Genomic DNA, 23,646 nt, shown 5'->3' with positions numbered 1-23,646 from the left:
AGACCGTAGTGAGGAGAAGCGGCTATAGAAAATGGATGGATGGATGTGATCGCACATGGTTAAGAAAGCCATAATTAGCCATCAGGCTAGTTTTCATATGGCAACAACAACAAAAACAAACATCTTCAATAAAACAAAATAAAACCAGTAACACTACCTTAATTTAGACATGACATTTACACAATAGATTGTCAGGTTTATCTTTTATTGTTGGCAACAGTGTTAGTAAACCACATCAGTTATTATTTGTATTAGCGTGTAAAATTAATTCACTTACAGTGGTAGCTCATGATGCAAAAGTCCCAGTTTACTCAATATACAAAGCAACATTTCTTTTTTTACCCATAATACAAAAAAAAAAAAAGAGACATCAAAATTTGAAAAATTAGTACGCTTCCGACTACAGACTCATTTCTCTCATTCTGCTTTTCCATTGGTTAGCTTCTGCCCTGATGCTACTCATTTAGTTTTCTGTGATGTGGGAGGGTTAATGCAGAAGTTTGGGTAACGGGGCAGTTTTTGGAAGAGTGGCTCAACCTGTGTTTTGGTTCGGCTGTGAAGAAATACAGTATATGCTCGAGAAGCGATCCCCTCTCAAATGTCTGCTGGTGCTGGATAATGCCACTACTTGCCCCCATGGCCTTAAGGATTATAATAAGAATGTTAATAAGAATTTTCATTCATCAAGGTTCTCCACCCACCTCCTCCAGTCATGGACTAGCAAGTGATTTCAAACTTTAAGAAGCTGTGTTCGTAGCAACGTCTTCTGCCGTTTACTTTATATTGTTTTTTGTAATTTGCTCTCCTCCTTTGCTAATGCTCACAAGAAGGGCAAGGTTCCACATTTTCGTACTTTTTTTAAAATTTTTAATTTTGCTTGACAAGAATTAGATCATTTGCTGTAGATAAGAAACTTAACTCAAGATGAGAAAAAAAAACACTACTTGGAGCATTATTGGAACGAATTCATTTCGTATCTCGAGGTAGCACTGTAATTAGCCATAATTAAAGCATTTTTTAAATTGCGTTCATTTATTTATTTTTTTCTCTAACTTGCTTTCTATCTGCTGATCACATTTAATTTAATTTATTTCAAGCATTTAGGGTTCTTGTGCTTGAATGGTTGGGGGGTGGGTTGCAATGGTCAATTACACCCTGTAGTGGACAATGCCTGGCTGTCACTGTGTAAGATCTTACCTGATAAGTTTCTTCTATAGTTCAAAGAGCAGCTGAGGCGCAAGCCGTCCTGAGGAGTGAGATAAGAAATGAAAATGGAAAATAAAACTGTCCGTCCATTGAATGACAAAAAAAGAGAAAGAAAATACCCCAATGGCACCTTTGATAAAGTCATGTGCCTTATTTTTAAGGAGTTTGCTCAAATGTAGTCTACAACATAAATGCAAAGCAATCACCCAAAATTGCAACCACAGCAAACACTGATGTCGAGAGCCATAGAAAAGGTCTTTGTCAAAATAGTCTAGAAAACAGTCGGCATATAAGCAAGTCTGTGACTGACAGAATGATGAATGTTCTTGCAAAGCTGACAACAATGAATAGCAGCTGAAAAATGTAGTTGATTAGTCCCAGTTAAAATAACTACTTATTCAAATAAAAATACTTCAGAATGAAGGTTTTTCTCAGAGATTTTTAGGTCGGATTAAAAAAAAAAAAGATTGAATAAGTAAATTAATTACAGATCGTAAACAATCTCTTATATAGTTTTAGAATCTCTTGCCAGCACTAATGTGCATAGTAATGTGTTTTTGTCACGTTCTGCCTGGGTTATGTTCGGCTATGGGTTTTTGTTGTAGAGATTTTGGGTTGTTTGTTTAGCCATTTAGTTTCTATAGTTCCTTCCCAGCGTCTGCCTGCCTCATTAGTTTGATCTTGTCCACCTGCCTGTTTACCTGCCCTCCTTCTCATCCAATCAGCTTCCCCTGCCTTTTGTCTCCCCCCCAGCTGTGTCGTGTCTTCTCGTTAAGTGTGCAGTCTATTTAAGTTCCCAGTTTGCATTCGCTTCTTGTCGGGTCATTGTTTGTTTTCTGCGCTGCCTGGTCCTTGCTGTACGTCTTCCCCCACTGCCTTGCCTCGTGTTCCCTTGTGTCCATCTATCCCGTGCTGCCTCCTGTTGCCCTAGTAAGTTGAGTTTAGCGTTTTTGGTTGTACTTTGTATTTTTCGTCCATTGCAAGCCTGCTTTTGTTTGTTATTAAATATCCTCCTTTGAGCCCCATCCCAGTCTGTCCTGCGTCCTTTTGGTTCCACCTTTTCCACATCCCACACTGCCTTAAGTCTCCATGCTCAAACGTGACAGTTTTCTCTCCTACCTCAACGGTATCTCTTTCGAGCTCAGGTCCTCGACCAGAGTCCTGGGAACTTGAGGGTTCAGCACAGGATCTTAGATATTCCTATTCTTGCACTCCTCTGCATGGAAACGTCAGATGCTGTCCCTGGTGTCCACTTGCGCCATCCATGCAGCAGGAATGTAACTTCTCCCAGTGTCCCAATCATTACTGGTATCACTGCTGTCTTTACTCTCCAAATTCTACTTATTGTTTTTCAAAAGCCACACATCATTGACTTCTATATGCATACATTTCAAAATCTTTTATGAATTAAAAGAATGAATCCCAAAATAACTACAACACCTGAAAAGAAGGAAATGCTATCTTTATATCATAAAGTTTTCTTTTTTGCTGTTTGCCCTCCTCCTCTGCTGCCACATCACCTCACTCAATAGGTAATGTAACAAAAAACACACAAAAAGTAATTGTATACCTTGCATGATATAGTATACATCTAGATATACATGCAATCCCCAAATTGGGCCATGGACCATTAAAGAATTCATTACAATCTCAACCCACCCAGAACCTGCCTCTGAACACACACATTCAGTACATTTCTTTGGAGATGCTGATTCAGTCGGCCCACAATTATATTCTCCAATGTCTTGTTAACAGATAAACTGTGCAGCATAACCCTTGCATATATTGTAAACAGTGGCAAGATTTAAAACCTTATAAATTCCCTATGGGAGTTGCACACTTGCATAAAAGTCGAATAGATGCCAAGCTCAGCATTTTCTGAAGTAATTTCACTCAGATATTGTGTGATATATTTTGGACAAATACAACGAAGTTCAGTATATGTAAATTAAGTGAGGGAAAAAAATTGCAGTTTTCTAATTCTCGTATAAGCGAGTACATTGAGTGGCTCATTTTAGTAATATTTTCAGCAGTTGGTGGACATAGGTCGAGATGTCTGAATAAATGTGAGTGATGTTTTATTGCCATTAAAGAGATAAGGTGGCTGGGATGGCCACTCTTCACTCAAAAGTGTTTGTTTTTTTTAACATGTCAAATAAATCCGACTACTGTATCTTAGATTTTCATTGCTATCAGTCTACTTACCGCTCTGGAAAAGCCTCTTTTCCTCTGCAATCAGGACATGCCCCAGTCTCCCTAATTCTTTGAGTGATGTCAGTGGAGGTACCTTTACGTGAATTCGTAATTTGTCTGAATCACAGAAGGCACATAAACATGTACAAACTGCTCAAACTGTAGCAAATTTGAACTTGGACTTTTGTACTTCAGTCTATCATCGAATCATTTCAACTAATTAAAATCACAGCACTACTCCATACACACTCACTATAGCTCACTGTAATTACGCCTAAAGGATCACCCCACTCCAATTTCTTGGTCTGTGATGATACAAGGTTTTATTGAACAAAAATGTGCATTCAAAATCTTTGTATCCATCCATCCATTATCTCAAGCACTTACACGTCACACACATCACAAGGGTCGTTGGTTGACTGGGGATTATCCCAGTCCATCACAGGGCACGCAAGACAAATAGCCATTCACACTCACAAACATGTCCACTACACCCACCGTGCATGTTTTTTTAGAGTGCGAGAGCAAACCGGACTGCCAGGAGTAAAGCCAAGTAGGAATGGGGAGACCATACAAGTTTCACATATGAGGGCTGCAGCTGGAAGTGAACCCACAACCTTCGTGCTATGAGGCGGTTTGTTACCGGTACCACATTTTGTGTAACAAGCATAATTTTAAATGCATGTCAGTATTTGGACACACAGCCACCAATTTGTGTCAACTTTCTGTGAGTGTCAAGCATGCTTGCAAACAGCACAGTTACAACGTATATTATTTATTTGATGATTGAACATAATCATCCTTTGAAAAAGGAAGAGAAACATTCAGAGCTATACAATATAAATCTAAGCCTAAATACATTTTGTGGCAGCACAGAACATTTCACATTCCGTTATGGGACCAAGGCCATACAACACTGGATTTTTTTTTTTCTTTTCCAAGTCAGCTACAAAGCATTGTGTCAGCGCCAGTTAGCATTCATGACGGCTCATGACAGCTTCCTCTCTAAAAGTCACTCCAAATGTGTTGTTGCATGCACAGTACACAAAAACTCAGATAAAGTAGTGAGGTGTCAGCAGGTTGTTTGCTTCCCCCCAATTTTTTTTTGAACTGTTCATAGAAAAGAAAATAATGGCCCTAGAGTATGAGCCTTCATTCACTGTTTTCATTTTCTAGATGTACATTTTTTTTCTTTTCTGGAACAAGGATTCCGTAAAACCAGGTCACACGTAAGTGAGGTCTCCTCTACACAGTAGAAAACGGGCCCATCTCGGGGACTGCAACACCCCACCCACCCCAGTCATGTTTGATCTCAAATTAATTGCAGCTAGACAGCAACAATCGAAGTACGATACATTCAGTTATTTTAAGACAGTCACAAGATTAAAGTTGTACTCCTAAGTTTCTCTTAGTTGTCCTAATTATTACATGTTCATGCACAAAGCTATGGCATGTCTTTGTTGGGGGAAGGGTCGGGGTACAAGTGGTCATGAAAAAAAAAAAATCATATTCATCATTCATGAATTGGTTATTCAAAGTCATAATCCATGCAGCAATGCCTGCACATAACCTGTCTGTTCTGCATGTGTCCATGTCCTCCCCCCCACCACACACACTCCACTCATGTGCATTAAAAGGAGATTTTACATTCAGATGGAAAGAAACTATGACCATGGCTCATTATCCTCTACCTGAAGAACAATGGATCTGATACATTCAACGCTAGCATATGCTCATTAGACGACCTGCGTGGCACGACTGCAGAGGCTGCTGGAATCCATTTGCATCAACGGGAACTTCAGCATGGTCACACTTTGGAGAAGAAAATAAGTGGATGATTTTTTTTTTCTTTTTTAAGTTAAATAGCCTGACATTTGCCAGTATAACAATCACATACTCGATGATTATTTGTTTTTTTTTTCCATTTAGGGTTGTGCACACATTTCATATATATATATATATATATATATATATATATATATATATATATATATATATATATATATATATATATATATATATATATATATATTTACTGTATATTATATACATTTTTAAATATACACAAAATCTCTCCAGTCTTTCACTATTTGAAACAAGACAAGGGGCGAAATCAAATGAACAACTGAAAGACAAAAAGTACAATAGTAACTCAATATGTGATGAATGAGCAATATGTTGGATATCCAACAAAAAAATAGCACACTGAAATGAGTACCACATACATACGTTAAAGAAGATTATTTGAAAAAGGTTCTGAATAAGAAAAATGTAGCGCTCAAGATTTTGTTGGATGCTCTTATTGTATAGGAGACAATGCTGGGTGGGTAACAATACCTCCTGGAAACCCTTTGGCAGTTTGATCAATTTGGATAAGATTCGATTCCGCCTTAGCTTCAGGAGCCATTCAAAGTTGAACTGGAAATAAAATGGCAGTGTTGTTCATTCTTGTGCTGTTTGTTGTTCCTTTCCCCCAAGTAAAATGAAGCCATGAATAGGAAAAACCTGAAGCCTGAGAGTCATGAAAATCCTTAAGTAGAAGAAACGGTCGGTAAAAGTTGACCACGTTGGAAGATCATTACATGCATTTACAGTGCATAGGGTACCAATCAAACATATTGTTTAATGGATTTTTAGAAATCGCCTGCATTTTTCTGATCACCTATGTGGTATAAAGTTCTCTTTTATTGGAATAATGAATCTGTGATTTATTTTACGTCAATATTTTTTTGCAAAAGCTGTATGTGATAAATAGGTTTTGCTCCTGTGTTCTATGGAAAAGTCCCAGTTACAGTACACAATACACAAAATAAAACAGATTAAAGAATACTTTGACAAATATGGCAAATATAAAACAAATATTTGACAAGAACTTGGTCCAGAACTTCTTCAGTCTTTAGTATGATGATAGATTCAATGCACGTATAAAAGCACAGACAAAAAGGAAGTGAAGCAAAGAAATGGAAAGAAAGAAAACGACAAACCTAAAAGTGTCCAATCAGACATAGTAGAGCCAATAGATAAGGTTAAAAAAGGAGAAAACTGAAGGGAAGATGATTCGTGACCAACGGTCAATGGCGTTGACGTCGGTCAGGTCAGGGATTTTGATTTTGAGCTGCGAGGACCGCCTTCTCAGCCGGCTGCGTTTCATCTGAGTCGAGCGATCCAGCGAATGTCGACTGGCGGAACGTGGACCGATCCCACCGCTCTGTTTACGATACTGAATGTGCGACGAGGCCGTGCTGTCCAGCTGCACCATGGACTGAGAGTTCCTGATGTCCGCAACGCTGGTGGTGATCTCCCCTCCTGCAACTTCATTATGGATTTCCAAGGTGGTCAGCAGAATGTTCCCATGTCCTGGTTCCGCCTGGGTGAGCGAAGTAATTAACATTAGACGGATTCAGGAGGACAAAGTTGAAACTCTTTGTCAGAGAATCCGGTGCCATGAAATGTGTAATGTCGTGACTGTACAGTAATTCACTCGTGACTCATCATAATCTCAGAGACTGAAGACTCTAATAGAAAGGCAATGAGTAGATTCAAGCAGGCGTGCACAAAAATAAGGAGGACGGACACTGCTGGCTGGCTGTCTTACTGAAACAACAGCACTCAACAATTTCATCGAATACACAGCAGATACAACACAACGCATGCCCATGATGTGTGCTGGTGACAGCAACCAAATTGGTGGCAATGCACGATGATGTTCATGCAAATGTAGCAGCTGAGCAAGTCCAACTTTTTCTACTTTGTATTTTTTTTTTTTTGGTGCCTTATCTAAGCAGGTTAGTATAACTGACTGGAAAATATAATTTCAGGGCCCTGCTTGATTGTGAAGGTTGTGATATCAGTTACGAGGGTCATGTAATTGTCACTTTGATCATTTTTATGTATTCATCACCTAAGTCAAATCGTTCTTAACAGAGTTGTTGTTAACAGAGTTGCTGTGCTCCTTAACTCATTCACTCTCATGTACTTTTATTTTTAATATGATCTTGTGAAAATAGCTGGCATTGAATGTGTTTATTTGCAAATTCTCCAAATCCTTGGAATGTCACATTCCCATTGATAAATGTTCTCCAGTTTCTGCTGTCCTCCATGGAAAGAGTTTTTTGTTGAATCAAAGTAGTATATTTGCCTTTTCTCTGAAAACACCGACCAACATATTTGCTTCTTGACATATTACAGACAAAAACATGGTACAGCCCAGGTACTCGCGATTACCAGGGGTCAACTTTAAATTTATTGTTGAAAAGTAAAAAAAAAAAACAAAAAAACAAGTAAAATACTTTCCTGTTTGGTCTATTATGTCCCCCAGCATTTTTGCTTGGATTGCATGAAATTAATGGACTTTTTCTATGCTCTTTTTTTCCCATGAATTCATAAAATACATATTTTGTACAGAACATTTAAGATGAACTGAAATAAATATGTCAAAACATCAAAATGCCTCAATAAAAATATGTTCTTGTCCAACTTTTTGCTAAATAGTTAACGAGAATACAATTTTGCTGTAGTGTCTCATTTTGGTCACTGGGCGACCCCCACGGACATCCATGACAGGAGTTGGCGAAAACTCACAGTCATGTCATGTCAAATACGAAAGTGCTGTGAGCTAACCGCTGAGCTGTAAATCAGTATACGTTAAGTATAAGCTTAAGTATACGCAGTTTTCAGAGTCTATAGTTTTATGAGCCTAGTTCCAGCTTCTGATCATGCCCTCTGTTCTAACATGTGATTTTTCACGTGTAAAGTCTTGATACTTTTCCTCTTCCTTGTTCTTTCCGTTTCTGGGTCCAATTTCTGCTCCTCACATGCCAGTGAGTAACTTTCAACCACATCCTCGATGTCCAGGGATTGATTAAGATTTCTTCTGCATTGTACAAAGTGTTTTGCTTTGAGTTGCATAATGATAGAAAGCATTATTTCAGTGACAAATATGTTGGCTGGCATTTGGATCCCCCACATTTGAAAATTCATTTTTCTCATTCGAAACATGTTTTTTTACAGTGACACTACTACTTTTAGTGTAGAAAAGGTTCAATTCCAAATGAATGAGATTTTCATGCTGACCGGCATTGAATCCATGGATGAGGTAAAAGTAACAAAAATGAGAGATCCATGTTTACAATGGTGCCGATCTTGACTGAAACAACTCACCGAGCGTGAGTGGCGAAGCCCTCTAATCTGATTGGACCGTTTTAAGGCTGCAGCCCTACTACCTGCCTCCTGAGAAGACGACAAAGTGCAAAACTGCTTTTGTCATATACTGAAGCCTCAGCCATGCATAAGAGAAGCCCATTAATTAACGTAAACACGTCATCCAGTTCAGCTATGCACTACGGGTTCTCATCGCAGATCCTGCCAAGAGTGAATAAAAGTTCATTATAAATTGCTGCAAAAGCAAAGTTGGCTGATTTGACTCCTGAAAGGGAGAAAAACACATTAACTTTGTCAGACTTTTATGTTGCTGATTGTTCTGCAGCCTGTTTTCCTGGGTCAAATGTGACTTTTCAGCAAGCAATTCATTCCATTTCCTATTGACGGATTCTGAGCGAGCAATCCTGTCAAACTTACCCTTGCAGCGTCATACTTGGCTGCCCTCTCATTGTTGGCTTTCTCAGCCTTCTCCGCCAGCTTTTTTTGCATCTGAGGCCCCCTTCCAAAGAAGATGTAGTTGACAAAGGCATACTCCAGGAGGGCAAGGAAGACCATAACAAAGCAGCCCATCAGGTACATATCGATGGCCTTCACATAGGGGATCTTGGGCAGTGTCTCTCTCAAGTGTGTGTTGATCGTAGTCATGGTCAGCACAGTAGTGATTCCTTTAGAGGAACACAAAACAAAGCATCCATTGTGATATAGCAGATAAAAACGACTCTTGCTTGTTTTGGCTAAACCTTGTTAGAAAACTGTAATGAGATTTAATCTGTTTAAAGGGGCATTAGCCAAAAAATATCTTTGACTCATGGGTTACTTATTTAGCCATTTTCAGCAGAAAAAAAGTACAAATACTTTCTACAATTATTTTTTGATAATTATTACATTTAAAAATACATTTAGCGACTGGCTGTTGACTGAAAATAACTACATATACTGCCACGTGCAGAAGTTTGCAGATGACACTGCTATCGTGGGATGTATCAGGAGTGGGCAGGAGGGGGAGTACAGGAAACTGATCCAGGACTTTGTCTCATGGAGCGACGCTAACCATCTGCACCTGAACACCACCAAGACCAGGGAGATGGTGGTGGACTTCAGGAGGCCTAAACCCCATCCGGAACCAGTAACCATCAAAGGAGAATGTGTAGAGTTTGTCCAGACCTACAAATACCTGGGTGTGCAACTGGAAAATAAACTGGATTGGACTACCAACACAGAAGCTCTGTGCAGGAAAGGACAGAGCCGACTGTACTTCCTCAGAAGGCTGGTGTCCTTCAACATCTGCAAAAAGCTCCTGCAGATGTTCTACCAGACTGTTGTGGCGAGCGCCCTCCTCTACGCAGTAGTGTGCTGGGGAGGCAGCACCAAGAAGAAGGACGCCTCCCGTCTGGATAAACTGGTGAGGAAGGCGGGCTCGGTTGTGGGCACAGAGCTGGACAGTCTGACAACTGTGGCTGAGCGACGAGCGCTAAACAAACTGCTATCAATCATGGACAATCCAACACATCCACTACACAGCATCATCCACAGACAGAGGGAGGAGCTGCTTCAGTGACAGATTGCTGTCACTGTCCTGCTCCACGGACAGGCTGAGGAGATCATTCCTCCCCCATGCCATGAGGCTCTTCAACTCCACCCGGGGCAGTAAAAGCTCACATTAAACTCTAAACCTCATACTCTGCACTGCACTATTCACTTTATACAAGCACCTTAATTATACTTGCACTAGACTCCAACGATTCACACTATTCTGTTTACACTGTTAACAAGCACCTTAAGTATACTTCTGTACTGGACTTATGTGTATCCTTGTGTATTTTATTTCTCATATTTTATATCTCGACTTGAGGATACTGCTGGAAATGTGAATTTCCCTACGGGGATGAATAAAGTATCTATCTATCTATCTATCTATCTATCTATCTATCTATCTATCTATCTATCTATCTATCTATCTATCTATCTATCTATCTATCTATCTATCTATCTATCTATCTATCTATCTATCTATCTATCTATCTATCTATCTATCTATCCATCCATCCATATACTCCGTGCTAAGGTAATGACCAATCAAGGTTCACTTGTTTGGCCAGACACCATTCATGTTGGTCTTGAGTGCGTATCCAATCATTAACATGTTCACTGCCATTGAAAATATTTTTGTTGAATACATTTTTTTTAACGTGGATGGATGAGGGAATATTTAATCTTGCTCTACTGTAAAGCTTGGTTCATGCTTGACATGTCTCTATGCATTAAAATGGCATCATTTCGGCAACCAGGAGCGTCAAAATGGCGTAATTTCGGCAACCATTCCCCTTTGCACAGACCAGATTTTCCGCAACACATACCTTCCGGAATTTCTTTACCGCATGGAAAACATGGCGGATGAACTATCGCATATGGAAGTTTGCCGGGCCAAACGCCTTCATGATTTGGCTGAAAAGTATTACTGCGACCTTAATACTGTAAACAACTCCTGCCGACCATGCAAGCTGGGGAGAAAAAAAAAAGCTTGGAAGAGTTTAGATCATTTGAATCTACTGAGTTTCTCTACCTCTAAGAGTAGTGTTGTTAGTTTGCTGTAGGCTCCATTTACTGCCACAGAGTATGGGAGAACATCGGCTGACTGCGGGGGGAAAGACGCACCGAGTATAAAGTGCTGCAAAACGTGTGCCGGCGTATGTCTCCTTTCTGCGCAGAGCGTTCACGTGTCAAGCAGTAAGTAAGCTGTCTAATATGGAAACAACTTATCTTTGCACAGTAACCAGTCAATGAAAACAATTCCCAATTTTAGATATGATATCAACACAATTTGGGAGTCCTCTGGGAGAAACAGATGAATTTTGTAAACCTTCCTTTTTTCTACCACTGATTATAAAAAAATGAAAAAAATGCAAAACGAGACAGTCTATGGTTTCATTTGGTGATGTATATATAATCATTGAACATAATATCACGCAGGCATTGAAAATGTCATAATTCTTTAAAATGGCTGGGAGAGAATGAGTTAGTGTCAGGCAGAAAATTCAGAAGTACATTCAAGTGAATACTTCTCAGAATTCACATCACTTGGTCCCAATTTCGAGTGTCTGCACAAGAAGCTTCCTCATGCAATATTCTGCTACCTCACGACTTACCTGGATAGGACATTCCGCTTTCTGTATCCCTTAAAGATATCTTAGGCGTTGCTATAGAAACAAGAACGGTTTCATGGAAAACATGTTTATTCTGGGGCTGTTATTCCAGCTACTTTAGTTGTAGCTCCTTTCCTGAGGGCTTTTTCATTGGTTAGACGATTTTACAGGCAAGAAAGCGCGTGTACCAGGTGGTATGTGAGTGCTCTAAGCTTCATTGAAATTCAAAGGTTCGCCTTTAAAACATACCACTACTCTTTGGTCATCACATAGAAAATAACTCATTAGAATAATCTCATGCTGTAGGAGCCGGGTAACCTCAACCACAAAGGTTACCAAATGACAGATTACTCCAAAACCACTAATACACATGAATGCTCAACATGGCATCTCACCTATTCAAACTTGAACTGAATTGGCGGCCGTGTGTTTAGTGATTCATAAAGGCATGCAATTAAACATTGACCTCTTTGCATTACAGGTAAACACGGTCAATGCATCTGTAGCACTTATACTGGACAACTGAAGCCGATGGGCAATCAGGCAGCGATGCTTGGGGAGGGTGTCATAAAATACTATGATGAGACAGGGAACAGTCAGTAAGGGACAACTAAGGTCAGTCTTGCCCTACAGTTGTTTTATTGTTACATTCTGTAGGCCAGCAAGGAGCGCATGTACAGTACTTAGGCTTTGTGAGAAGCTTGCCTGCAAATCCCCTGCACCACTGCAGCTCAGCTTCGTGACTGCTTTTGTTACGCTTTTTCCATCCATCCATCCATCCATCCATCCATCCATCCATCTATCCATCCATCCATCCATCCATCCATCCATCCATCCATCCATCCATCCATCTATCCACTTTCAATAACTGTGAACTGAGGTTCGCTGGATTGCTGGTGCCTATCCCAGGTGTCTACAGGCAGTAAGGCACCCTGAACTGGTTACCAGCCAATTGCAGGGCACTTAGGGACAAACAACCATTAACGCACCAAATCAAACCTAGGAACAATTTAGAGTGTCCAATATATCTGCCATGCATGTTTTTGGAGTGTGGGAGCAAGCCGGAGTGCCGAAGAGAATCCATGTGGGCTCTGGGAGAACATGCAAACTCCACACAGGAAGACTGGAACAAGCTGGAATGTGCTGGAATTGAGATCGGGACTCTGAACTGCGAGGCCGCGAGCTAACTACTCTTCCACGGAGCCGCCTGTTATGTTTTCTCATTTTTCTATTTTATAGCTTTTCTAGGTTTTCCTAGCTTTGCCATTATGCCCCCCCCCCCCCACCCCCCACCATCCTGCTATCATTCCTCCACCTCTCTCTTTTTCTCCTTTGCTCCGAGTTTGGAAAATCTAATCAAGAGTCCATGCACAAGCCCATAGTTCTTCTTCCTCTTTCATCACGTCATTCAAATCTCTTGGGAGAAATCGAGTTTTATAAGTGTTCCCTTGCATCTGCCTTTGTCTGTTAACTCCCATTGTGTCACCATCCAATTCTTGCTCTCATTCCACTCATCTCTTATGTCACCACCTTCCTTCCCCCTTCCCTCTTCATTTATCTTTATCTCTTTCCACCCCACATCTTGCCTTCATTTAATGGTGGCTCACAGTGTACCCCTCCCCCAGTGCTCTGTTTTTATGTTACAGTATACGTCCTTGAGTCTTTCTTCAGCCTTAAAAGCTGAAAACACAAGTACACAGCAATCAAATCTCCTTTAATCAGGGGCAGCTGAGTGCCATTAGCAGCCCAGGTTAACCTGATCAAAAACACAAAGGATCCGATGAAGCATGCAATCAAATGTGTCAAGTTGCATTGTTAATTGTGATGTACAGGCAGCCTTGCAGGCGTCTTTCAAAGAGGATGATCAATTGTACACAAGGGACAATGTGTTGAAGCTGTGTGTCTAATATTACACTAAAAGCAGTGCAGTTAACATCTGTAGGTAATGGCCAAACATGATTATGGAAGGAGGACTTGACTGCTTGAAATGAATTTAAAATTATTGCTGCACCAGGTTGGTCTATTGTAGCTTTGCAAAGCCTGAGAGCTCATCGAACAGTCCGAATCTTTCTTCAAAATAATCCACTATTTTGTTTTTCTTCCAGTTGCATCAGCAGACCCAATCATTACTCTTGTCTTACAGGTAGGTGAGTGCATTGTCACACTGAAGCCTAACTCTCCTTGAATACCCAAATCAAGATTTAGAAACCTTACAAAAAACCCTAACCATTGATTGAAACCCTACTTTTTCCTTCTTAAAAAAAAACTGTGAATCACTCTCCTTCATTTCATTATTTGGGAAGTATTCATTTTTTTGTCAAAGAGGAAAGCATGATTCCTAGTATAATACTGGCCTGATAAATAATCCACGCAAGCAGGTTGGATGAATACTGTTGTTGTGTGCGTGGCAAAAACCATAACAACGAACCAATCAAAAACCGTCTGACATACTGTGAATCTCACCCTCGTGTGTGTGTCTGGGGGGGTGCTGTGATTTGTGGCGGTGGGGTTTTGGTAATTCAGCCTTGTCAACCTATGACTCTGTTCTGATAGGCTTTTGAAGGATGTGCAAAGATTATGTGGAAGATCAATAGATGTAACATTTATATTTTTCAAATTCTAATAATAATCTGACAGCCCTAAAGTATACTGTACTGTTTTTCCCTCTGCCTATTCTGTATGTCATAAATTGCAAGCAAACAGCATGGAAAGGCCTTAAAAACAAAACGTCATGCAGACTGCTATGACAGATGCAGCAACAGATCCAGCCAAATTTACATAATTTACAGTTAACCGACTCAAACCATTTTGTTTATGTTTCGTATTTCGCAGTTGAACTTGCTCAGAGAAGCCTACCCCACAATAGCCCCTTTCACACCAAACAGTCCAGTAACTCTGAGTTCCTAGTCGCGAGGGCTCAGAGTCCAAAGTTCCTTGCCTGCGGCACACGAGTTTGCGTTCATACCGAGGGACCGCGCATGGGGTAACTTATTCAAATTGGACTAATGACAAGAGGCAGGGGGGAGCATTTGAACATCACCTCCTGTTTAACAATAAACGCTAACTAAAAAGTTGAAAGACAAGCAGCATGATAAATCGAAGAAGCTGCCGTACACTGCATGAGAATGGAGCTCTTACTATATTTATATGCAGCTCTGTTGCAGCTTAATACTAATACATTTATATACGTTATTTAAAGCTGGCGCTGTTGAACGCTTCCATGTCCCCATGCGTGTGCTTTGAGGTATGGAGCTTTTAGGGAAGTGCACGCCACGGACTAGGCACCATAAGTCTGCTTCAGTTAAACGTGGCCCCACCGCACTTGCTCTATGTGTTTTTTTAGGGGGGAGTTTGCTTGGTAGAGGGCATGTCGGGATGCACCGAAGCACTCGGTAAAGGCAGGGGCTGATGAGCTCTTCCATCTGGGGGGGACTAGGACATCCAACGCCAGTTTGCTTCAACAACCGTTAGAAAGGGGGCAAAGCCCTCGGCTGGCGCTTCCGCCTCTCCTGGCATGTTGTTTACGACAAAAGCTAAGAATAAGAATAAGAATACACGGACTGAGCATCAACAGTAGCGGGCTTCTGATCCAGATCACTGGGACGTAAATCCGGTCGTTTCTCTGTTCGTGTATTTTTACAATATTTTTTTAAAGCTCCGTGTCACAAATGCACACGCTCTTGGTGGGTGTACTGTCAGCGACTCACCTTTTTGCGTACTTGAAGCAAATTCACGTTGGATGTTCTCTTCCTCGTAAATGCCCAGTGGAGTATGTTCTAGAGCACCCATTCACCTATCAATTTTCTCTACTTCCATTATTTCAAAATATTAAACTGGCCACAATAAAAATGAAGCATAATGGTGGCTGCTGATACCTAAACCACACACCCCCAAGTTCAATCAGTCAGCGTTAGTAAGTGCAACACACCCCCCTCGAGCTACCCAGATACGTACCCAAATACCCTAGTCGCAACTAGGCGCTTAGAGGGTTCCTGGTGGACGCTTAGGGGAAACCTCCAGACCCAAAACGTTTTTTGTGTGTGTGTGTGTGTGAACGGAAAGGGGAACTCAAGCTGCCAGGGTGCAGCGGAAGAGTTCCTGAGGTGTGAAAGGGGCTAATGACAGCTGGAGAACCCTCAAGTTTCTTGTAACAGATTAAGGCCCGTGGCAACGTGCTTTGTCGCTCTAAATGGCTCCTAACCTTAGTTGAATGAGCCAAATGGCCGCACAACAACATAGCCGCTAGCGCTTCTCACCTAGAGCCACCCTGGCAGCTGAGGCGTCGTAGTTTATCCAGAAGGATACCCAGGAGAGGATGGTAATCAGGATGGATGGCATGTACGTCTGCAGAATGAAATAGCCGATGTTTCTCTTAAGTTTAAAGCTCAAAGACAGCCGAGGGTAGGCACCTGTGAAGAATGGAAAGAGAAAATACGCTTCCATAAATAATAACTAGAAAACATTTTTACGCTCAATGAGTAAGCAGAGACAAATTGTACTTCCATATTTCCATTGCAAAGGTTGAATGCATTACCATGGCAACAACACACAATTCACAAGTCTACACACATACACATGCACGCACACGCACACACACACCCCTATAATAATTTGAAGTAACGTGCTAAAAAACGTGCACACATTATTTTCAACATGAATATCATCTGCATAATTTATAAAAATGTCATACATATTATACTTCAACTAAATATGTATGACTGGGGTTGGCGTCATTAATTAAGAGTTCAAACAAGATATGTGAATACATTAAACTCAGTACCCTTCTTTTCAGTGTATTCAATGGCTTGTTATGGCAGTTATCGCTTTTCTTTATTTGCCTTTAATGTTCTACAAACGTGGACATTTACACAACAATTTTTAATGTGACTGAGGCCAAAACTATCTGGTCTGATCAATTGCTCACTTGTTAAGCAACTAACTGTTATGTTGTGGTGAGCAGAGTTAGGACCCACAAGCAGACAGGACACGTGAGTGGAAAAGTGGAAAGACTCCGAAACCAGACTCAGAAAACTTGATTCCGAAAGTAGATACTGAAACTAGATTCTAAAAGAATTCCTCTATGGCGGAGGTCTTCAACCGCCAATCTACGGTCTGGTACTGGTCCATGGATCAATTGGTACCAGCTGGCAGTGGCCACACCAACACAAGGGTGTTTTGGAACTGATTTCATTTATTGTTTAACAGTTAGAGATCTGTGGTTCGTTTGATTTGATCTTTGTTTTTTGGTGCCACCTCTAGCCACTATTGATGTTACATTTTGTATTGAGGAAGGACAGAGTGGCTTTGAGAGCAGTCACTGTCGGTGACACACATATTTTTCCGTGAAATCTGGCCTACGAGTGTCTGTAGGTGGTACTTTTTTCATAAGGATGTTGGCATGAATGAAAATATGCCAAAAATCAGTTTGTTTGTTGATTCAACAACTTGTGACTGTGGATGAAATGCTAGCTAATGTTAGTTCTTCAGTTATCTTCATGTTATATAGTGCTACCTTGTATACGTTTCGCTCGTTAACATTCTCGTTTGTGCCAAGTATTTTCCTTTGGTATATGTTAGCATATGCCAGTGATTCTCAATCGTATTTTGATAAGACCCCCCCTAGGAAAGAGAAATTATTTTGCGGCCCCTGCACTTGCCACGCTGACCATAAATAAGATTATTATCTATTAAAATTGTATGAGAACTGTATACCTAAAACTGTATCCTTTTTAGCATTGACAAAAAGAAAAAGCAGTATCAACCAACTTTCAACAACTGTTACCTATTTTTGTTGCAGCATTTATACAGCTAAAAGGTTTGTCTCTGCAGAAAAAAACCCAAGTGCCCGAAAAAAAAAGCCAATTCTTATTTTATCACAATTACACTTCTTTTGGAAAAACAAATCATTTTCCATGGGGTCATCTGCATCATCCAACATCTCCTCATGCCCCTCCAGGAGAGCCCACTCCTCTATTTGAAAAGGACTGGCATATGCAAAGGTTTTGCATCAATACTCATTTGCATCTAATTAACGTTTGGTATTGAAATGAATATCATATGTAATTCAGTTATAGGTTTGATTCAATTAATGTATTCGTGTACATTTATGTAAGATATATATTTCTTGCTTATGGAACTTACCTGAGTAACTGAGTTATAGCTATGTTTGATCTTAAACAGAGACACTGGCAGCCTTTGTTCGGTGTATTTTCTTTTCTTTGCAGTTTTACAATATAAAGTATTGTATTGTAAAATATTGGCTAAAGTGTGAGTGAGAGATGTACCACTGACTCAACAGCAATAAAGAAGAGTTACACTTAATTTCTGTTCACTGTCTGTCTATCCGGATAAAAGCCATTCATAAATCTCAAAAGAACGGAACAAATGAACTAATAAATACATGGATTTTATGTATTATCCAAATCTGAAAGCTATTTTATGTCAACAAAGCTTTTATTTTGAAACCTGGCTGGATTCTCTTGGATTCGTTTCGGTTAATTGAGAGCCAAAATTTCACTCAAAAAAAAGTTAAATGAGTCAAGAGACAGGTGACGAGCCTACATATTTGAAAAAAAGAAAACTTTTAACATGCAATACTGGGAGTCCAATTCGTAAAAAATGACTTATTCATGGTAAGTACGTCCAGTGCTAATTCATAGCCAAAAAGAACCCACAAAGTAAAACTATTTTTGCTTTGTTTTTTGTTACCAAACCAGATAAGCACGCATATGATGAAAATGGTCCGTTGCAATAAAAAGGTTGGAAACCCCAGCTCCCTGGCAAAGATGATAAATACATAAAAATGAAAAAATGGGACGGATATATGACGATAGAAACTGCATCTCATGATGGACACACATCATCTCAGTGTCACAAAATAATTCTAGGTTGTGATTTCAAAATCTGCCATCCAAAAGTTTTACTAACTTCTTATGCCACGATTGGGTTTTGCGTTTTGCTTATTCTTTGATATTAGGTGGACTCTAGTACAGGTTGCTGAGTTTGCAAGCCAGTCCCCTCACAGGCCATGTTGATTGCCTGCATTTCTATTATGTCATGAATGAATTGTAAGTTAAAGTGGGGGTGAGGTCTTCTTTTCAAGTTGTATACCTCATACAACATTTCGTTTTGACTAATACATTAACCATTCATGTACTACAGGTAATACAGAGGAAGGCTAAATTCAAAATGTATCCAGTTTTTACCTTTTGTATGGTTGGTAATATTGGTGGAAGAAAGCTAAAAATTAATAGTCACTGGCACATACAAAGACTGTTGCAGACCTAAAAATATCTCATTGACTCCTGCTAGTGCACTTTTGATGGCAGCCTCTCCCGACAAATAAGCCGTGCACCTCCTCATGAGGCAGATAGATGATGTGCGTGTGTGTGAGTAGTGTGCGTGGGTGAGTGTGGGCGTTGAGCTGCACTGGCTGTAACTGCTACACCTAACAGTATCTGTGAGTGGGAGGTATTAGCATCTGTGCATGCACACAAAGTAGTGAAAAGTTAAGATGAAAACTTTAAGAAGAGCACCAAAAGTGGAGGGATTTAGTTAATTTGCACCTCATTGATAACTCGTTATTTACCATTTCCAAGCACAAATCATGCAAGGTTAGGATGAGCTAAAGCTCAAAGTCCATGTCTTTTCACAGGCAGAGATTTTTTGACAGCCAGTACCATATTAAGGTGTGTGATTTTTGTTGTTGTTTTTTTTTTAAAGAGATTCAACATGTATTTGGACATTTTGATCTGCAAAAAATGAATACCGTGTCAAGAGAAACACGAACTGAAGGACTAAATCCAATCAAGTGTGGCAAGCTGGCCAGTTTTGCAGTTTGGGAGGAATGGTTGCTCCCAGAGGCTCCAACTGGGTCATGATTACATGACCAACCAATAAAATTCTATTGGTCAAGTTGTGTGTGTATGCATGTGGTTTTATAGAGTACTGCTCTCCCTCGTGATATTAAAACTAATGCATGACTACAAGGTTGATTTAGTGTAATTCGATCCATCCTCAATATATTCAAACAACAATTTTTCAACAATTTGTTGAAAACAAACCAGGATGTTTGGTCAAATTGACCCTAATAATGTATTGGGTCAGACCTGTAATTGGGTTAATTTTAACATAGTTCTTACGGTGCAACTGAGGGGTGAGTGTTTACAAAGGTAAGAATATTGATTTCTTGTCAGGTTTCGTTCAAAGTTGCAAATATTCACCAGACGTTCCAACAGTTTCAATGCAAGATTTCTTGCAAAAAAAAAAAAACCAAACAAACAAAAAAAAACCCACTTTTTTTCCTTGACCTATCATGTCCTTTTCATGCAACAATGGAAGTAGATTAAACATCCATAATAACTGGATTGTGTCTGCAAGAGCTTGAATTTAAACCGTTAACATCCATGTTTATTTAAGCTAATAAAAAGTTATAAACAGACAGATAGTGCCCGTAGTTTTACTGGTGTTGGTTGGGCTACGGTAATGCAGGCATTACTATACGATGCCTTTATACATTTATTCCACTTATTTATGGTACACAATCATCTTCAGACATTTACAGTGAAAATAGACTGAGATTTCTCTACTGTGTGTGTGTGTGTGTGTATGCGTGGGTGTGTGTGTGTGTGTGTGTGTACATTCACCTGTGGAAAACACGACATTTCTGGAAACCAACTTGTAATCAACAATGGAAAACTGTGGCAGCTCAATGCGTGTCACCCCTGTGACGGCTGACTCGCCCCCTTTCCAGTAGAACTCAATGTCATCTGTGGTGTAGCCATCTGCACAAAAGGAGATCCACAAACAATACCAAGGTGTAACCATCTGCCTAAGGATCACCAGAGAGCACCAAGCAGCCTTGCTAATTGTCAAACCTGTTTGTCACTTGGAGAAAACAAAAACACATTTGAAGTTGACTCTAAGAACCAGATATATATATATATATATATATATATATATATATATATATATATATATATATATATATATATATATATATATATATATATATATATACATATAAAACATATAATAATAACATATAATAAAAACATATAATATAATGAAAGTAGTGTTTCTTGGAAGTGTACTCAATACAGTCATAGAATCATTTGTATTTAATTTTAGCTTGGGTAACCCAATTGCACTTTCGCTCTTCCTGAACCTTAAGCTTTTTGTGTCCCTGTTAAAAGTGCAGTACTTCACATGCATTGATGTATTCACTTTGTGCAGCAAAATGACAGCTCGGGCAACATGAGGTCTCTTGACTCACAGCTCTCTATCTCCAGAGTGCAGTTCTGCTCATCCAGGGGATACCTCCTGAGATCCATCATGCATGCTGCGGTCGTAGTTATCCTGCCAGGGGAAGGACACAGGAAAGTATTTTAGATACCATTCAGTGTGGTATGGAATGGCATCTATGGAAGGGAATACGGTTCTATACTGTAAAAAGGGTGATTAAAAAGCCACACAACACTTTTCATGCAGAAAGTTTGTATTTAGTATTACCAATTTAGGGTAATGCTCAAAAAACACATCTGAGGTAAACCTGTTACCTGGTAATTACTGTATATTAAAAAAAAATAGGACACAACTCTGGTGCATATACATTATGGTGCAACTGGAAAGTATTCATTCTTCACTTTTTCTACAGAAGGAAAACATCTTCATTTTCAAAATTGTACGCATAATACCCTGTAATGACAATACAAATGTTGTCTAGATTTTGGGGGGGATTTTAGAAAATTAAATAAAAACCTTGCTGTTGCCATTCAACTCAGGTTTCAACTCAGGTGCTTCCTGTTTTTACTGATGATCTTTGAGATTGTGTGTACATCTTATTTGGAGCTCACCTGTGGTAAATTCAATACATTGGATGCGGTCAAACTGATCCAAATATTGGGTTAGTCCTTTTTTGACACTAAACTAGAATATTTTTTTGTCCCTGATGTTTTTAGAGTATACATGTCAGAGCACAGACCAAGCATCTTTGGATGGCTAAGGGTGGATTGTCCAAAGGCAATGAGCTGGTAAAGGCTATAAATACATTTCTGTACCCTTGCAGGCTGCAGTTTGATCATGGACTTTGTGTTCGTGACATCAGATTTGCAGCCGCATGTGTGACACTTAGGTGAAGAGAGGACAGAGCTGTCAACTGATCACTGCTGTGTTGGCTCCGATGGTGGGTGAGGATGCCAGTCAGACCTGGTAGACCCAAACATATTGTGAGGGTCAGCTGGGAACATCTGACAGAGCCCCCTGTCAGAAGGAGTTGCAACTCCCACCGGCAGAATTTCTCCCACGTCCCGGGCAAGGAGGGGGACAGTGAGTCAGAGTAGACCATGTGCCATGACTCCATTATCGAGGCGGTTGATCGGAGTTGTGGCCGTAAGGTGGCCAGTGCGTGTCGTGGCGGCCGTCCCCAAACCCGCTGGGTTACACTAGCGGTGAGGGCTGCTGTCAAGCTGAAGGCGTGCTTTAGAACTCCGGAAGCAGGTCACAGGTACCGGCTGGCCAAGTGGGGTGCAGCTTTGGCGGTTGCAAAAACTTGGGTGTGGGAGGAGTTCGGTGATGCCATAGAAAACAACTTCTGGAAAGCTTTGAGGAAACTCTGTTCCATCATCCAACGGCTGAGAAGGGGGAAGCAGTGCACCAGCAACATTGTGTACAGTGGAGATGGAGTGCTGCTGACCTCAACTTAGTACGCCGTGAGCCGGTGGGCAGAATACTTTGAAGACTTACTCAATTCCACCGACAATTCTTCCCTTCACTAAGCAGAGTCTGTAAACTCTGAGGTGGACTCTTCTATCTCCGGGGCTGAAGTCACAGAGGTGGTAAAAAAACTCCTTGGTGACAAGGCCGCAGGGGTGGATGAGATCAGCCCGGAGTTCCAAAAGGCTCTGTAGGGCTGTCCTGTTTGACACGCCTCTACAACATCGCGCAGAAATCTGGGACAGTGCCCCTGGAGTGGCAGAGCGGAGTGGCGGTTCCCGTCTTTAAGAAGGGGGACAGGAGGACTGGACAGTCGAGGTGGTTCAGGCATCTGGTTAAGATGCCTCCCGGGCACCTACCTGGTGAAGTGTTCTGAGCATGTCTCACCGGCAGGAGGCACCGGAGACAACCCAGGACATGCTGGAGAGTCTCTCAGCTGGCCTGGGAACGCCTAGGGATCTTCCCGAAGGAGCTGGCCAGAGAGAAGCTGCTGCCCCTGTGACCTGACCCGGGACAAAGTGGTAGCTAATGGATAGATGGATGAACCCTTAAAGATCCCAATGGGAACAGCTGCATATTTCATCCATAAAGCCATAAATTGAAGAACATCTGCACCATGAGGACAAACTCAACAGAGTCTTACTCTTACCCTGGAGCTGGCCTGCCATTTAAATTGCACAATTGGGCAGTTGATTCAAGAGTTTTATTGTCACATGCAAAGTAACACTCCACACCACACGACACCACAGCAAACTAAAATGCAAATCCACAATGATTTTGAGGCCAACTCTACCCCGACACAAAGCCGGAAGCTTGGCAGCATGCCACTGCTTGTCTTTATTCAGCTAAGACTCTCATGAAGCTTTCAAACCATTTAAGTGACAACACTACACAGCTATTATTCCAAAAAAAAAAACCAGGTTCACAAATTATTCATCATATTCTGTTATTTATAAATATATTGGACTATGTTTACACATTCTAGTACATAATGAAATAACCCTCATTTTGACAATGAATATGGTGCTTGCAATATTGGAGACACTGTTTACACTGTTCACTAATTAAGCAACGTGACTATGATATTAAAAGGGTTTTTTTTCTAAAAAATGTCAATTCTTTGACATAGTCTTCTGTCAGTTTTACATTCTATTCATTCTAAGAATGTATTCTTAAACATGCAACGCTCCATCTCTTTTGCATGTTGTAAAGATCAATAGAAAATCTATAT

General features: G+C 40.4%; 1 protein-coding gene across 3 annotated transcripts in view; it reads right to left on the bottom strand.

Annotated features, from left to right (window-relative positions):
• Window positions 1-4,158: 4,158 nt before the first annotated feature.
• The window catches only part of LOC148427855 (gamma-aminobutyric acid receptor subunit beta-3-like), a 54,272-nt gene continuing 34,784 nt past the window's right edge, over window positions 4,159-23,646 (bottom strand). For 2 of the 3 annotated variants that reach the window (XM_088409172.1, XM_088409174.1), the window contains 6 exons: window positions 20,977-21,059; window positions 20,348-20,485; window positions 15,959-16,111; window positions 8,977-9,224; window positions 8,560-8,628; window positions 4,159-6,766 (listed from right to left, as the gene is read on the bottom strand). In XM_088409172.1, coding sequence (XP_088265298.1) covers window positions 6,398-6,766; window positions 8,560-8,628; window positions 8,977-9,224; window positions 15,959-16,111; window positions 20,348-20,485; window positions 20,977-21,059 — 1,060 coding nt within the window. In that variant the 3' untranslated portion in view covers window positions 4,159-6,397. The remainder of the gene's footprint in view (window positions 6,767-8,559; window positions 8,629-8,976; window positions 9,225-15,958; window positions 16,112-20,347; window positions 20,486-20,976; window positions 21,060-23,646) is intronic. The other variant, XM_088409173.1, reaches the window with a different exon arrangement.

Source organism: Hippichthys cyanospilos, chromosome 2 (genome assembly GCF_059441005.1).
Source record: "Hippichthys cyanospilos isolate Australia breed blue-spotted pipefish chromosome 2, RoL_Hcya_1.0, whole genome shotgun sequence".
NCBI lineage: Eukaryota > Metazoa > Chordata > Actinopteri > Syngnathiformes > Syngnathidae > Hippichthys > Hippichthys cyanospilos.
This window is presented reverse-complemented; position numbering and strand designations above follow the sequence as displayed.